This window comes from Festucalex cinctus, chromosome 5, assembly GCF_051991245.1.
Source record: "Festucalex cinctus isolate MCC-2025b chromosome 5, RoL_Fcin_1.0, whole genome shotgun sequence".
Classification (NCBI taxonomy): domain Eukaryota; kingdom Metazoa; phylum Chordata; class Actinopteri; order Syngnathiformes; family Syngnathidae; genus Festucalex; species Festucalex cinctus.
Genome location: NC_135415.1, coordinates 30,794,487 through 30,812,673, shown reverse-complemented (window position 1 = coordinate 30,812,673; position 18,187 = coordinate 30,794,487). Strand labels below are relative to the sequence as shown.

The window sequence follows — 18,187 nt, the reverse complement described above, 5'->3', positions numbered from 1 at the left end:
ACTGGATTTTGACTGATTTTTCAAGGCCCACAGAATATTGTGTTTTATGGCTATAAAAGCATGGAACCTATCAAAAGAAAGATTAAAGTCTCTTCTTTCATCAGGAAAAAAAAAAGTATGTTTCTATCTGTTTCCGTTTTGCAGCAATTAGCATTAGAAGAGAGCTAAGTTTCATCAGTTTTCACAAATCTATTCAAAATTGTAAGTAATTTAGCTTCTTTTTTTTCTCGATGGCCCTGGTTGATCTCCTTTGCTCTGCTGCCACCTGCTGGCCGTTTGTGTAATAACTACCATTTCTGCAACCGTTCTTTGCAGCTGAGAGGCTGCATCAAAGCCTTCTGTATGCCCTAGCATAAAAACAAAACAAAAAAACGTATAAATACGTCTTTGGGACGCTTAGAACATTTAAAAAAAACGTATTTACACGTTATTGGGAGCAAATGAGTTTTAAATATCAGTTTGTTCATGACAGCATCGCATTTGCTTAGTGGACACATGCTAAAATACCAAATACATTTTTATGTCAGAAAAATTGCGTAAAACCTCAATGACAAAAGTAGGAGCATTATATCACAGTACAACAGGTTTGACCAATGCAGAGGAAAGAATTTATTGTCGCTGTCAGATGGAATCCGCACATCAAATAAATAAATAAAAAACGCCATCTTGCTTGAGTTACCAAAAAAGCTCATCACCTGTAATACTTGAGAACAAGTCATGACTGTGGTTACATCATCTTTCCATCATCTTTTTCCTCAAACGTTTTAAGAGACGTGAGTGATGGAATCAATGAAACGATGAGCTGACTAAGCTGTGTATTAGGCGGAATGAAACTGTATTTAACTTATACCTCCGTGGTTGAAGCATTGACGTCATCCATCTTTAATCAATTGCGCTTATTCAAATGCATCCGACCAAACTATTTTGACTTGGTATTGTGTCAAAATAAATAAATAAATAAAAACCAGAGCTTCAATATTGATGGGACAATGTTGCACAAACGTTTTATTAAATCACATATAATATGTTTGTTATCATTTTGTGTAGAATTACATTTCCTGAGAATGAGATGTGTTTCTAATATTTTGGTTGCTTTTGTTTAGATACATGTAAGAATTCAAATGTTGGAAATGGCGACAGTGCAGTTTGACACCATGGCCACTAAAATGGTCATCAAAATAGTCAACTTCTATTTCAACTAGAGCTGTCAAACGATAAAATTTTTTTAATCAGATTAATCGCATCTTAAAATTTTCGATTAATCGCGATTAATCGCTTATTTAAAAAGGCTTCTTTTTTTTTATCCACATTTTTTGACCGCCAAATTTCAAACACACCTCTTATGTGTTAATTTTTTTGGCATTAAATGTTAAGAGGACGTCTCATCCTCCTGTTTTTCTCATCAGTTACATTACTTGCATAATTTAAAGTGGGGAAAAAATGACCCATATAGTTTGACATGAACAAATATTCTGAATGTCACATGCAAACATTTATTAAATGCTTCACTTTAATGCATGTTTTGTTTATTGTTCATACACAACCTGTGCTGCCTGAAACGTAGCCATCCGTTGTTAAGCCAAAGGATCATCTGCAGTCAAAATTAATAGTGAGATTAATCTGCGTTGACACATGATTAATGCGATCATTTTTTTTGTGATTAATTAATTAGTTAACGCTTTAACTTTGACAGCACTCATTTCAATCCAAACAAATTACAATAGTTTGTTAGTGTTACATTTGAACTAGGGCTGCACAATATATCGAAAAAATATCGATATTGCGATATTGGCCCTTGCAATATGCATATCACAAAGGCATGCAATAAGTTTTATATGGAATTTTATGCTTTTTATATGAATTTGACCAGTCAGATGCTAACTAAAATGTGCATCACCATTCAATAGTTGAAAATTCTCAAGACATAATTACAATTAATTAACTAAGATTACATTAAGGTTGCTTATTTTGCTTCATGAACAATGTTTTTCTTTCATTAGGTAATAAAAATGTAATTTCTTTAGGTACATGTTAAATATCGCAATAATATCGATATCGCTATGTTCAGCAAGTATATCGCATGTTTTTCCAATATCGTGCAGCCGTAATTTGAACTGTGTGTGTATGAGATCTCTTTATACTGCTCAGGTTGTCATATTGCTGTGACCGCTCATGCATATCAGTAGCAGTGCCAATATTCACAGTAATAAGTTTTCTTTTAAAACACAGGTCAGTAAAGCTGAGACATAAATTTTGATTTCTGACAGCTTTAAGAAATGTGCTGGAGTGAACGACATTAATACGCTTTAACGTGACGTTGCAGTAAAAATGTGCAACGTACGCATTGTTGTGGTTCCGCTGCGTAAAAGGAGTTGAAAAGGCCAACTTGACTCGAATTCAGCAATCACAGCCAAGATATCAGATTGTTGGTTTTAACTAGGAGACGAGCGAACACGGTTGTTTTGCACGCGCCAGCGCCAACACGTTTCCACCCACAGACAAAACAACGTCTTGAGACCGGCGGCTAGAGCTGCTCCATGATTCTATTACAACTTGTGATAATTAAATTTCTCGTCACAACAACAAATAGCTTCTCTGAGAGCGCTAAAAGAATTATTTTGTGCAGTTACTTCCATTAATCGCAGCCGCGGACGCTGAATTTATGGCGAGAAACTTGAGGCTGAACTCGGTGACTAATTTTCATTTTCAAAAGTGCCAGCGTTCAAATGAATCCAGTAAACTGAGGAACGCATGGCGAGTTTTGGAAAGTCTCCACAGTTTGCCCAGACACCGTCCTCCTCCACAAAAGTCGTCCACCGCACAGGGAGAACTATTTTAACCGCCTCTAATTAAATTGTTCAATGGACGGATAATGTAATGAACTCACAGCAGGTTTTCTCATCAGACGCCAAACAGAAAAAGCCCAGCGTGACGCCTCTTACCATCCCCCCCCCGTTCTCGATTCATCATCTTGTCATTTCGGGGCGGCATCCTGATTTTCAATCAATTAAAACTCTCCTTCCATATCCAATAACATCCTCCTGCACGCGCATGCACGTCCCCAAATACGGTCATCAGATTAATTGCCGACTTTCATGTATTGTACAATTTTGAACACTGTGTCCAATGGAAAAAAAATGGAAAAACTATAGCCGTCAATTTTCTGTGCCACTTGTCTTCATTAGGGCCGCAGGTCAGCTGACTTTGGCCCAGACTGGTCGTCAGCCAATCACAGTTATAGATGCAACTATTTACGTTCACATTCACTCATACAAGTATGTATAATTAACTCATTTACTCACAATAATTTATAAATACGTTTTTTTAATGTTTTAAGTGTCCCAAAGACGTATTTATACGTTTTTTTGTTTTGTTTTATGCTAGAGCATACAGAAGGCTTTGATGCAGCCTCTCAACTGCAAAGAACGGTTGCAGAAATGGTAGTTATTACACAAAGGGCCAGCAGGTGGCAGCAGAGCAAAGGAGATCAACCAGGGTCATGTAGAAAAAAAGCTAAATTACTTACAAATTGAAATCGATTTGTGAAAACTGATGAAACTTAGCTCTCTTCTAATGCTAATTGCTGCAAAACGGAAACAGATACATACTTTTTTTTTCCTGATGAAAGAATCGACTTTAATCTTTCTTTTGATAGGTTCCACAATATTCTGTGGGCCTTGCAAAATCAGTAATAATCCAGTAAAACAGCCGGGATTGCGAACGGGACTGCGAAATGTGAAAATGGCGGCGAGTGAATGAGTTAAATAGGCAGTTAACGTTTGCCTTTGCAGCTTCCATTGTACCTAAAAAATAAAAACCAGCTGCGTCTTTGAAGTTAATTGACTTCAATTAATGCAAAAATAGCTCGCCAGTGATTGGACACTGTGTCTTGCTAAGAAAAATGAAAACAGAGGAAGAATATCAACATTTGTTTTCTTCTAAACTTAACATGGCACGTGTCCTTCATGTACCAATTTTTGTATATTTAGATTAAAAACGAAATAGAATGTGTTACACACACAAAAAAAAATGCTGTTTTTATTTTCCCAAATATTTCAAATAAGCACATTTTGGAGCTGTAATTTTAATACTTTGATATTTTTGCTCATATCGGCTCATGCATATTAATAAATGTTCCCGGTGTGTCTGTGAAAGTTGCTCCTTGCTCTGCAGATTTAAACCACAAGAGCTGCTAACAAAAATATTTTTGTCAGTCGGCATAACAAACATATCCTTTCGGTGCACATATGACTGTTATGAAAGTAAATGAATGTCATATATCGGGATACGTATCGCCTTGAAGATCAAGTATCGGGATACGATACGTATCGCGATACGTATCGTATCTTGAGGTTGGCGGCCCTATAATGAATCCATACTGTGGTGTCCAGTACAGTTTAGCGAGCATTCATTTGCAGGCTCACCTGCAGGTTGAGTGCAGAACTCCACCGAGATTTCCCTCTTGTCCCTCTGCTCAGTTGGAAGCTGCCAAGGCACCTGGTGCGTCTGCGCCACAACCTTCACTTTGTACGCCGTCATGGGCTTGAGGTTGAAGAATTGGTACTTGTACCCCCCGGCCTTGATCACGTCGTACTCGGCGCCGTTCAGGAAGAGCGTGTGACCGTAGTTGCTGTTGCTGGGCATCCAGGAGAGCTCGGCCGAGGCCTGCGTGATGTTGTCCACCCGCAGGTAGTACGGCGCCACCACCACGTCTTTCCCCACCAGCAGCGTGCAGCGCAGCTCGTCCGACGAGCCGCGCTCGGTGACGCTCTGCACGGAGATCCGGTAGGTGTTGGTCGCCAGGTTGAGTTTCTCAAGAAGGGACTTAGTCCTGCCCCCGTAGGGGACGCTCATTCGTATCTCCTTGTCCACCAAGACGTTGTAGCCGCTGATGGAGCCCCAGCCGGGCGGAACCACGGGGGGGTCCCAGCCAATGATGATACTCTTGGCCAGCTGTTTAATCAGGTTGATGCGGCGAGGATAAGGCACAATGTTTTCACCGACCTCATCGATATTGACATCTAAGGTTCCCGTCCCGTTGCTGGAGGAGCCCAGGAGGTCCACGCCCAGGCCGCTGCTGTTGAGACAGCCTTGTTTACTGTCGGACAGCAGGCTGCCGAAACCCGTCGTGACCCCCCTGCTGCCCCCCAGTCTCCCTGCAGTTCCCAGGCTACTGTGGTTGAGGTTGCCAGGTTCTTTAGCTACTGAGTCCCTGTGTTGAACGGAGGTCGTCTCCTCCTGTATAAAATCCACAAAATTGGAGGGGACGAGCCCCCGTTGGCCATCGAGGAGCTCTCCTAAAACACAAAATGGGAAAGAGGTGGTTGTGGTACAATTGAGATCGTTCAGAATCAACGATATGAGGCACCAGACCTTCATAAAAGCCATCCTCATCCATCGTTCCGTAAACGTAGAGGTACTTCCCTGCCACCAGGGGGAGCTCTGCTTCTGGATGCTCATTTGGCCCATCATAAGGATTGTAACTATAGCACAAAATAGGTCAATCGTACTGTGTTTCACTTGAATGCATTGACCAAAACAACTTGAATATTTCACACTAAAAGGTTCATTGATTTAAAGATTAAAAACACAATTATTACAAAAGCCACATCCTTTGTGGAAAAAAAGAAAAGAGGAACTACTATTATATTTTTACTGGGCAAGATGACTTGTAAAGTCCAGTTAGGAGAAACGTTACATTTACAATGCGTTCCCAGCAGCCCCATGCAATCATGTTTCAGACCACTGTTAGGTGGGGGGGGGGTGACAATATGACAGGCAGTCTGTGATAATGGACAGATTTTTAAACTGTCAAAAAATGTGCGACAGCAATCACAATGTAGACGAGAAACCTAGTCGAGCAGAGGAAAATGAGGTCAATGAAACAAAACGTAACACTGGTGTAAAGTTCTGACGGGAACTTTATGCTCATCATACTAATAAAAACAACCAGTCGACTGCAAATATTCTCAGCACGAACTAGTGACTGGATGCCAGAAAGATCGAGTACACAGCTGTGGAGCCTTTTCTGCTGGATTCGGAAAAAGGTCTAACCTGTACAAAACGGCCTTCGACTCATACTGTCTTGGCCGCCCATTCATATTCACGTGAAAATGTGTGACCTCATGGTCTTTACTGGTTTCAACCAGAAAAAGTGTACCAGAGTGCAGATAGGTAAGAAGAGACCAAGCCAAGCGGCCTAGCTTAGGTTACCGATCTAATCATTGAGACTGGTTTGCATCAAACAAATAAACGAGGATGGAACAAGTGTCTTCTAGATATGTTTTTTTTTTTTTGCAGTGAAGACAGTGGTAGCATTCATTTTGCGCCATATGCTCCAGTTTTTCTGTTGCACGATATGCACTATTTTTGAGCGGTAGACTACTAGTTAGCGCACTAGCCCAGCCGCACACATAAATGAATGAAACTAACTGTTAGAATAGCTTGTAAGAGGGGGTCACATTTGCTTGAAACAGGTGAACGTCTATCATAGGAGCATTCAAGGACCAGATAAATAAAAGCTTATCAATCTTCTTACTGGTTTAGCCTCAACTAGGCTCTCTGTACAATCTGTTGTCGGCATCCAAGACTTTCTCGGGTTTAGATGGAAGCTTAAGGCATATTTTTGTGTGCAAACATTCTTGGTTGAGCCTGATTTGTATCCCCACAAAAATGGTTTTCTTGCACTTTCTTGCGCCTAACAATACTTGGAGTTCGAGGTGGCCGATAGTGGCACAGAAAGTTTTTGTATTTCCCTGCCATTTTATAGTCTGTAAGGGGGATATAAATCCAGACCCGCCAGGGGAGCTTCATTGGAGTCGGCCGTGATAATAAATATTCTCCAAAGCCGCCCGGAGTCCACGTTTCATCTGTCTAGACCCTTGACAGAATGTCAAACCTCAATCAGAATGTGAGAATGGTGACGGACCCCATCAGAACGTGGCGGACATCCGTGGAAAGGCCGAGGCTCGAAATGGAGTAATTTTGATACCAAGACTTGAATATGGGGGGGGGGAAATGCCACGTCTAACTACGCTTCGGGAAAACTGTGGTGGCCACCGGGAGCATCGTGATAACCTTGCATGAAGTGTTTCTACAGGAATTTCTATCTTGTTGATGGCATTAATCCTCCTGTTCGATTGGTTTCTCAGGAACAGCAATAATTTTCCCGGGTCAATTTGACACAGCTGGTTTAATGATGAATATGCACTCCAAATATTTGAAACGAACCACTTTTAACAAGTTTCATCATAAAATATGAAAATAGGTCAATTTGACTCGGGCTATGTTTAACGTTCCATAAGCATTCCGATAAACATTAGTAACCATTTTAATTGAAAATATGTCAAAGTGAACTATTTTAATTGATGAGAAGCATAATCGCAAAAAAAATAAATACAATAAAAACCTACTCATTTGTAGCTTCAACTTTAAAATGGGTCAATTTGACCCGGACTACATGTTTAATGTAACAAAAGGGGGCGGCATGGCTCACTGGTATGGTGGTCGTCTCCCAACCCAGAGGTTGTGGGTTCGATCCCAGGCCATTGTGACCACGTAGAAGTATCCTTGAGCAAGATACTGAACCCTCAATTGCTCCTGATGCTGCGTCATCAGTAGGTGAATGGGTAGTCAAAAATGTAAAGCGCTTTGAGGGCCTTGAAGGTGGAAAAGCGCTATATAAATGAAGTGCCATAAATGAAGTGCCAAAAGTATTTCGATAAACATTTAAGTGAAAATATGTCAATGTCAATGATTTTAATTGTTTGTCGATGAGATGTTTCATGCTATTATTTGTACTTTTTACATTTAAAAACAGGTTAATTTGACGCGGGCTATGTTTAACATTCCAAAAGCATTCCGATAAACATTGTTTATGGATTAACTGTATCCATAGTGCATATATCGAACTTTCGCACCCATTCCTTAGGCTGTTGATGAGAGGCTTCATTACAAAAATCCATTTGACGCAGTATCTCAATGTATGTCTCAATGCGGCAATAAACAACAACAATGAAAAGTTTCGAAAGCATTTCAACCGTTTTTAATTGCAAATATGTCGTAATGGATCGTTTTTATTCTGTGTCGGTGCCAAGTTCGATAGTGAAAATCTGACATTTCTTTAACTTTGACCCACAACACAACAGGAGGGTTAAGCAACTGGCACAGCAGAAAACGAGCGTTTAGCCGTGCATGATTGGATCCAAACAGCTCCCACAAATGTATTCCTCAATTGAAGAAGTAATCCTTTCGATGATGTCAATGACGCCTTAAACGTTATAATGTGCTACAGTATCCATATTGTTTTCTTTGATTTGGTTCAGTTTTGTTGCCGTAGGTATTATTTACATTTTTTTAACATACCTGTAGCGAGCTATACACAGTCGGACCTTTCCTGTAAAGCGTGGTTTGGACCCGGTGGTCGAACCGAGCTCTTTGTCCATCTAAAGAAGAAACACAGAAATGTCAGCTGGAAACTGTGCTGAAATTGCACCCAACTCAACTCGTATTCTGTGCATTCTCTAATTCATTCGCCGTCGACATCAAGCTGTATAATATCGTGGAGCAAAAACCTCCGAGAGAAGCGTCCTTGCTGAGCCGCCGCCTCGACTGCGAGTAAGGAATGTTGGCTTGACAGAGAGCAGCTCCGGTTTGTCTCCGCTGGTCTGGAGTGGACGAATGAACTCCGATATCAAAGATCTGCTTGTCGGAGTCTCGCTGCCTGCGGATCAAACAAAACAAAACGTCGTCGACAAACAGAGCTGATTCCACGCAAAGCTGGAATCTACTTGTTCTCTATGAACTTGGACTATTTTCTTTCCCGAAAAATCCGAATCATCATCAGAACTGAACCTTCACTTTTTTTTAAAAAATAAAAAAAAAAAATAAATAAATAAAAATAAAAAAAATAAGAAAAAAAAAGAACTGAACCTTCACCTTTGCCTATGGGGGCTGCCAAGCCATTGAGGAGCTGGGACAGAGATTTGTTGGGAGAAGAGGGCGATTCGCACACTGTCAGCGGTTCCGTGCTGAGGATGTCGAAACCCGCCTGCAGACGAAACTTCTCCAGCTCTTTGGACAGCAAGTTGAACTGCTCGCTCTGATTCCGACATTTCTCCTCCAGCTCGCGAACTTTGGCCTGGTGGAGGTGACGGCCACGAGGACAAGTGTGAGTCACAAACACAAGAAAAGATTGAGGGAGCAATAGGATTGGAAACACAACAGATGGAAATTGAAAGCGATACTTCACTTATTTAGCCCATTATAGCAATACAAAAAAAGTTGATATTTTGTCTATAATTAATTTGATACTTTCATTATTGTTCACGTACAATTAGTACCTTTAAAAACACCTTTTACAACTTGCTGTCGACCGAAAATGACATCACAAGGGCTCAGGTAACCAATCGCAGCTCACCTGTTTTCTAGGTTTGGTCATGTGACATTCACAAGCTGAGCTGTGATTGGTTAGTGTCATCTATTAAACACGACACAAAAAGGAGAGAAGACTCAGTTCAGGGCTCGCGAGGAGAGAGGAGAGGAATTGACTGGTACAATTCACTCCTGCGCTCTCTGAAGATTCCTCTCCTCACCCTCTCCATTTAGTTGCTTTTCCACATACCTGATCCAAGCCTAAAAATGCAAATGCAAGGCATCGTTGGAACGCAGTGTACTTGTTTGTATGTGTTGCACATGTGAGTGGAAGATTGCCGAGTACACGTGTGGTCAAGTTTGCAATCATTTCTTAACAGAAAACAGGCGACCTCAGCAGACTGGCTCCAACCATTCTGCTGCGTTAGCATGTTGTGGTTCTTCAGCTTTTTGAGTCATCTTCAAATAGCCAGCAAATGTATGATAATTTATTATTTACAATTATTCCTACAGTTACCCGAGCCTTTGTGATGTCATTTTCAGTCGACAGCAAGTTGCAAAATGTCTTTTTAACTCATTGACTGCCATTGACGGAAAAAGACGTCAAATCATGCATTTTTGCTGGGCTAGCAGTGAATGTGTTAAACACAATGTGCCAATATATTTTGTGATTATATTGCAGCATCCTCCAAATGTTGCTTAAAAATCCATCAATTTTGGTTACATCTCATCTTAAGTCATTGACTGCCATTGACGGAAAAAGACGTCAAATAATGCATTTTTGCTGGGCTGGCAGTGAATGTGTTAAAGGTACTCATTGCACATGAAAAATAATGAATATATCACATTTATTATCGGCAAAATATTAATGTTTGACTGCCAAAAATGTCTAAATAAGTAAAGTATCCCTTTAAGCAATACAGACGGTAAATAATCACATGCTGGAAAGCAGCAAACGAGCACGCCGCTGTTTTTCGCCATCATGCCACAAACAATGGATGTTAACCTCAGCCGTGCACACAAACGTGATGCACACATTACGGTAATTCAAAAATGAGCAACATTTCAGTTTGGCATGCATATGTGCACAAAATGGATTTTTCAGTCTTTTGAAATCAAACAACGGAATTAGTGCTGAGGCCTCATTTTCTTGCTTGTGCAAGAATCGATTTCACAATGTGTAAGCAAACAAACAAAAAACGATGTGAAGCAGACGTGTTGTGAATGCCATTTTAACCACCATGGATTGTTGTTGTTGTTGTTGTTGTTGTTGTTGTTGTTGTTGAGCATGCAGTGAAGCTCCAGCAATAGTTCCAAGCTGTTACAGCACCAAACGGTTCCACGGAACGATAAACACTTCACATCAACATGCACGTGCAGCCATCATAGATCACAGCACCGCTATTACATAATTATGGAGCGCAGTCGTCGATTTTTAAGTACTTTTACCAGTCACTTCATTAGAAACGCCACAAGAATCTGATCAGATCCAATTAAATTCCATCTTTTACAAATATACTGTAATGCTAACACGGATTGGACTCTAATTTAGGCAGTGCAAAATATTAGGAAACAGCTTGTCAGAATGATGCAGCTTAGTGCAACACCACTGCAAATTACAAGCACAATTATAAATGCTAAATGAATACATATCTGGCAGTGTCAACGAAACATCGCCTTCGTAAACGCACAAAGCTTCTTCTATTGGATCTGATTCGACTGCGCAGGCTGTTGCGCCGCGTGAGGTCGCCGACGTCAGCCGACCATCTTTTCTCTGCTATGAAAGTTTCATTTGTCAAATCTTTTCATCAAATATTAAGGAAGATGGGCTGAATATTTCTCTGTGATCAATGCAAAGAGAAGTCTTGTTTATACTGTCAGTCATGTTTCCGAGCCGCGTGTGCGCGTTTGCTTTGATGGGAAGGGAAAATGTGAGGTGGGTGGGCAGCAAGATCTGAGGAGCGGCCGCTCACAAAACTAAAATCCTCACATTATGTGTTTATGTCAGTGATTCTTCTTCTTCTTTTTTTTTTGTTATATATATTTTGTATTATACTCCGTCACAACTATAACTAGTATTGTTTGTCGACAAAATTGTTGTAAGTACACATCTGTAGAGGAGCTAATACTTCTTGCTCTGACAATGAGAGCACCAGTGCCACCTACTGCAGTGGATGTGCAATTACACTTTAATCTAGTACGGCAAAATGCTTTCCCAGGGGGTAGGCCCCACTTTTTGAGAATAACTGGTTTGTGTGAGACTTTACGGTTCTAAATCTTTTTTTTTAAATTATTATTATTATTATTATTATTATTTTTTTTATTGGTTAGCCAATTCATTTAACCCACAGGCTTGGCTCAAATGAATAAACTACAAAACAACCATATTTATTTATTTTTTTTAAATTATTTGTATTATTTTTAATAAACCAACAAGTTTTGTGGGTTGTCAACTCTTTTTTTTTGTGTGTGTGTGTGTGTGTGTGTGTGTGTTAATTTATTTGACGTAACTTTTAGGTTAAATGAATAACCACAAAATTTGGATTTGCCCCTTTTTGACCCAATTCGGGTTATTTTTGACCCAGTGTACGGTTGGATTGTGCATTTATTTTGGGACGATTTTGACGGATTTTGAGCCATTTGCACTTTTAAGTGCCTCAACTGCTATGACAGGAGATGTTAAATTATCCAGTACATCAAGACAAAAAAAATTTGAAATACCTGCATGCTGTCCAGGTGGTTCTAAGCATCAACACGCACACAGTAAAAAAAAGAAAAAGAAAAGAAAAAAAGAGAGAGAGAAAATAAATCACTCATGCACATATTAATAGGAAACCACCATAAAAAAAACTAAACTTAAAAAAAACAACAACACACAACTTATTTAGTAGTTGAGTATATGAGCAATTGACCAAACAGAGCTCAATCTGATTCCTACAGGTTCTATCTACAAAGCCCCGCCCCCTCAGTCCAGAAGCTCACCTCTAATAGATGCACAGCGCCCTCATGTTCCTTTTTAGCCTCAACCTGAGCCTGGAAAACACATTACAGATTACAGTTCTTCAGATCAGATTGAAAATCATTTTCTACTCTTTGGTGCTGAGGGATAAAATTATCAAATTGGAGTTGAATCTAAAAATGTTTAAAACAAGTCAACACAATCAATCCATGTAATTCCCAACATGCATTCACTAACTACAATGTTTGTGAAAAGTCGAATAAGATAATACTATTCCAAGAATAAAATATAATTACGATAAATATTTTTTTAGCTAGTTAAAAATGGCAAATTTGGTTTTACAGGACCTCATAATCTAGATTAAGTTGACTCGGCTCAATTTATCTGCTCCCAATCATCAGTTTGAAAACTTTTGTTTCTTTTCAAACTGTGAAAGTGCTCATGACGCTAAAGTGGAAGAATGCTCACTGTATGGATGAATAAGTGAAAAAGAACTAATAAACATCCATCGCTCAATTTTCTATAGCATTTATTATGTTCGGGGTCATGGAGAGCCGAAGCCTCTTCGAGCTGACTTCAAGCAACTCTTTCGTATGTTCGTATACCTCACAGACTCAATATATGAATGGACTAATAATGCCCCTTCATCGCTGTCAGGAGAAGTGAAGGGCGGCCATTTTACATTGCCTCTTGCACTGGTTTCTTTGCTGTATTTTCATGTTTGTTACTGTCTCTACGACGAAAATGCCAAAGTTGGAGCAATAAGTATGAGAGAAGCGCTTTTCTCTCATACGGTCTAACTCCGATTGCTACTGAAAGATTTATCCTCCATTCTGCATCATATTGTCAGAACCATCAACAATGAAATGAAAGTAAGAAATTTGTGTCACTTGTCCGTTCACATTTGAAGTCACGTTTGTTCTACTGATGTGAATGTCGACAGAAACAGATGAGAGTTAACGAGAAAAAAATATACTGTACGTATCCAAATCGGGCATCTTGCCCTGTAGTGTGAACATTTCCAAAGTGCGAGCTCACTGAGTCCTTCCGAGCGATGCGTACGAAATCGCGGCCGCTTAAGATGCAGTACTCGCAGCGGGCGGCCATCTTTCTCCTGCCGGGCCTTTTGGCCGGCAGCGCGGCAAAAGGGAAATTGAGCATTTCCCCGTGTCAAGACACCACCTTCGCTCAGTTCAGTGGGCCGATGCCTGGATCGTCACAACATCGTGTTTTGCATGAAGCCTCGTCAGTGACAAAAGTCTTTCAGAACAAAAAATGCAATTTGAGACCGTTTTCGGATCAACATTTTTGGTGGCCATATTTTTTGCATCCCTAAATTGAACTCAAGCTACCTGAACAAGTGTTGGGCGAATGAACCATGACATCATCAGTAATGATTGCTAACAACAAACAAATATGCATTCATTCATTCATAACTCTAAAAAAAAACAGAACATAATTGTTTCATTCAAGCTCAGTTTGCTTTGTTCCCGCAACCAAACTGCACCCAAGACGTTTGCTAACATACTGATTTTTTTTTTTTTGTTTGGTTCTGTCTGAACCCAAATTCAATGATTGTGTTCACACCTGACCAAACACCACGCAAAGGAGAAAACAAACAGATTTTCTATTTTTCGAGGTCGGGGTTTACTCAGTTTCGGGAGGACGGTCGACTTTTTTGGATTCAAGCATCATTTGGCTGAAAATAGCAATGAAGTGCTTGGCAGCACTTCCGCATGCAAACGTGTTTATGCACTTTGCTGAAGGCAGGTTGGTCTTCTTGATACATGGAACTGAACATTTTCGAGGAAGTCTAACGCAACTGGGCTTTAGTTTGGCTTTGCATCTGAGATAAAGAGAGAAAAAAAAAAAAAAGCTTCCAGTTTTAGCCATGACAAGCTATCATGAATTTGAGCGCATGTCTTTTACTTCTGTAATGGTTAACAAGAAGTAGCAAATCAGTAAACATGTTCTGGCTGTTCAAGCCTTAAGGGAGGTCGTTTGTCAACAAAAACGATCGCCGGCAAAACTGGAATTGTCGGTCGTGTTGTGTTTGTGTCTCCAAGTTAATGACGGTTCGGGGATTTTAAAGACATCAGATGCGGCAGACGAGAAAGCGCTTCTTTTAAGAACAGAGAACATCTGTTGAGAGAAAATATGAGCGCATACGTTGTCTTGAATCTATTTTGCAGGCAATTAATTGAGGCGAATGCAGCTCGTCTGAAGGCAAGATAAGGCAGTAATGAGCTTCGGCTAATGAGAGAAAACACCGCCTGCAAAGCGGCCCAACTGTGAAGTCAGCGCGACACTTGACAGCGGCAACGCGCGGAAGGAGCCGGTGACAATTCTTATCACGTTCGCGCTATCAACAATCTCAGCCTTTGCTCCACTCGCTTTGACATTAAAGTCGGCTCCAGTGCACAAAAACCAAAAGCAAAACGGCCTCGGCCAGCACTTTGGTGTAAGCGGCCCTCCAAAAGGTGTCATAACTGCTTTGCAATTGGACTGCACGATTTTCTTGTTTGTGACAGACAAGTGGAGTGGTCCTGAAATGTTCCAGGTAAGGTAGGGAAGAGAGAGCTGAGGGATGGGATGGGATGGGGGGGGCAGCACAGTGGACAGCTCGAGCAGTGCCAGGGATGACAAATTGTTGGAAAGACGCCTAGTGAGAGGACTCTTGTCAGTTGACTTTCACTTTTTATTGCACAATATCAGAGCTCGTTGAACCCCATCGCCAGTGTTGCCACAGTTACCTTGAAAAAGTAACTTAGTTACTTTACTGATTACTTGATTTTAAAAGTAACTAAGTTAGATTAAAAGTTACTTTTTGCGACCGGAGAGCGGATCCCAGAATCACAGAACACAGAGGAGTAAGCGAGAGGTTTTATTCACCAAAACACGTGAATATGAACATAAAGCGCTGGACACAGCCAGGAAAAAGGTTAACAAAAAGTGCTTGCAAATTGCAAGGAGGGAAATTAACACAACACAAAAAGACCCGAAGGCTACAAACCGCAAACACAAGAAAGCAACAACTTACTATAGCTATGAAACACGCCACATAAAAGTGGGAACAAAAAGAGACGTAGCAAAACTTGCGTAGATGAAAATCGAGAATCTTGGAACTATAATAATTAGCGAAGGTGAAAAACAGTAGAAACGACCCGACAGCGGCTGCAAGGAGTCCCGGTCCTTATGAAGGCCTAATAGGTGATGCACTGCAGGTGTGGTGCAGGGGACACGCCCCTCTCATTAATCAGGCACTGTGAGACAAGGAAAACACACTGCGAGCCCAGCAACATGACACTTTTTTAAGTTACTTTCAGCAGCTGCTGATCTCAACATCAAAACAATGCGGTAGAAACGGAGTTCCAAATACTTTATTGAAAGTGCATTTTTAACATGAAAATAAAGTTGTTTGTTTTTTTATGAAAAACAAAATAGGCCGTGGGCGGCACGGTAGTCGAGTGGTTAGCACGTCCGCTTCCCAGTTCTGAGGTCTCCGGTTCGAGTCCAGGCTCGGACCTTCCTGGGTGGAGTTTGCATGTTCTCCCCGTGCCCGCGTGGGTCTTCTCCGGGTACTCCGGTCTCCTCCCACATTCCAAAGACATGCATAGTAGGTTAATTGGGCGCTCCGAATTGTCCCTAGGTGTGCGTGTGAGTGTGGATGGTTGTTCGTCTCTGTGTGCCCTGCGATTGGTTGGCAACCAGTTCATGGTGTCCCCCGCCTACTTCCCACAGCCAGCTGAGATAGGCGCCAGCAGCCCCCGCGACCCTTGTGAGGAATAAGCGGTCAAGAAAATGGATGGATGGAAAATAGGCCGTCTCTCTTGACTTCTTGTAACATAAATACTTTTGATAAAACAAAAAATACAAATCTATCCAGGTTGAAAATGAAAATCCCCTTAATGAATTCCTCTATTCTATTCCAAGTGTGCACACTTGAGTCGACTCGTGCATGCTGAAAACGTGACTTGTCTGACGTCACTCCCCCCTGGCGAGAGGGCGGAGACGACCTCATCCCAGAATGCTTCACGGAGCAGTTGAGGATGGAAATAAATTGTTTTTTACCACTTTATGGTCCATAATGTACACTTTTGTTGTTGCGTTGTGTGCCTGTTGGTTAATCAAACTAGTAGTAAAAGTATCATCACTTTTGTTTTGAATGTGCAAACCATTCACGACCAGACCGTGGCTGAATTCAGTGTGGTGATCAACGACTTCCGCCTCATCTTCGTAGCTAACGGCAGTTTTTTGAGATTGTTACGACAGTGAGATATTTTGCCTTCTTCATGAAAATGTGGAGTAACGCATTGAATCTCTGGACAGTAACTTTAATCACACTACTTTGTAGAATGCAGTAACGCGTTAGACTGCTAGTGACTTTGGAAAGCGATTTTTTTCGAGTAACGTCGCTAACACTGACTGAGCAAAAAACCAAAAAACACGAAAAGCTGTCAGGAACTCTGCGGCTTTGAACTTCTCTCTTCTCTTACCTTCTGAAGCAGGTCAATCTCCTGCTGCTTCGCATTGAGTACTGCCAAGGCCTGCTCATGCTCCAACTCGAGCTGCTGCCTCCGCTCCGCAGCCTCACGCATATGCTGTCCGCGGGGGGGCGAGAGGTTGGACAACCCGGGAGGGAGGGAGGGGGTTTGCGTGGGGAGGGCATAAAGACGGCTAATTAATGTTAGTGGTACTAAGAACCAATGCAAAGTGTGTCCACGGTCTTCACTATGCTATACAAGTGTGACATGCGTCGCACGCGCTGGTTAACAGTGGTCAGTGTCGAGGTAAGATCTTTCGCTCGAGCCCGACCCGGCCCGGGTCGGACCTAAAATGTCAATCATTACGTTCGGGTCGGGCTTCTCTCTCGCTGACATTTTTTTTTAAATAAATATATGTTTATAAAAATGTATACTAAAACGATGCAGTATTTCGCCGCCTAATTAAGCGAGTGCGCGTCAAGATCTCTCTTATTCTTTGTTCCAGCGTTATTTCATTGTGCAAATGTATTTATCATGATCATAAAAATATGTAGATTATTTTAACCTTAAAAAATCTTGCGTTTTTTTTTTTTTTTTTTCTGCCAAAAATACTATGGGATAAATTGAAATTTCGGGTTTGCTTCGGGCTCGAGCCTGCAAATCAAGTGAATTGGTCGGGTCGGGCTGGATTTTTTCGGTTCGATCTTACCTCTAGTTCAGTGCACTGATGTAATTGACACCCGTAAGGATGAGAGCAACGTCGACGACAACATTTGCAGTTCCTCTCATAAATGATGTGCGGATGCCGAGAGATGCTGTACCTGAGCCAGAATGCCAACAGAAAATCATTAAGGATGATAATGTTGGTAAATTACATTACAGCAAAATCAGCCGGCAAGAAGTAGAAGTTGGAGTGACGACACGTCCCGATTTCACCATCCCCGTTGTTTTGTCACACGTTGACCATTATTCATTCGTTCATTGTTTTGTCCACAGTCCACTTAGCAACCAAGTCACTCTTTTTCACTCCCAGCCATTTTGACTGAAACAATCCCTGGCTGTTTGACTGGATTTGGACTGATTTTGCAAGGCCCACGGAATATTATATTCTGTTTATTCATTTTGGGAGTGAATGGAGTTGTCCGAAAGCTGCTTTGTAATCAATTCATAAAGTTTGACTGACCTATCCGACTGTTTTGATGACATTCCCCTTTAGCGCAACACCATCTAATGGATGCATAACGTAACTCCAGCCTCTACTTTTGCGACTTATATATGGGAAAAGTTTGAAAATATGTCATTCGTTGAAGGTGCGCCTTATAGTGCGGAAAATGCGGGACTGTATTATGTCACCAAAACTCGAGAAAAGTAA

General features: G+C 41.1%; 1 protein-coding gene across 8 annotated transcripts in view; it reads right to left on the bottom strand.

Moving 5' to 3' along the window:
* Positions 1-18,187, bottom strand: part of rimbp2b (RIMS binding protein 2b) — a 95,211-nt gene that overhangs the window by 19,742 nt on the left and 57,282 nt on the right. For 7 of the 8 annotated variants that reach the window (XR_013283533.1, XM_077521416.1, XM_077521417.1 and 4 more), the window contains exons 6-13: positions 16,828-16,932; positions 12,355-12,405; positions 12,094-12,114; positions 8,938-9,139; positions 8,574-8,722; positions 8,365-8,444; positions 5,374-5,483; positions 4,425-5,297 (exon numbers count right to left, since the gene is read on the bottom strand). Coding sequence is in view for 7 of the 8 variants with exons in the window: in XM_077521416.1 (XP_077377542.1) it covers positions 4,425-5,297; positions 5,374-5,483; positions 8,365-8,444; positions 8,574-8,722; positions 8,938-9,139; positions 12,094-12,114; positions 12,355-12,405; positions 16,828-16,932 (1,591 nt within the window). In the remaining variant the exon portion in view is untranslated. The remainder of the gene's footprint in view (positions 1-4,424; positions 5,298-5,373; positions 5,484-8,364; positions 8,445-8,573; positions 8,723-8,937; positions 9,140-12,093; positions 12,115-12,354; positions 12,406-16,827; positions 16,933-18,187) is intronic. The other variant, XM_077521423.1, reaches the window with a different exon arrangement.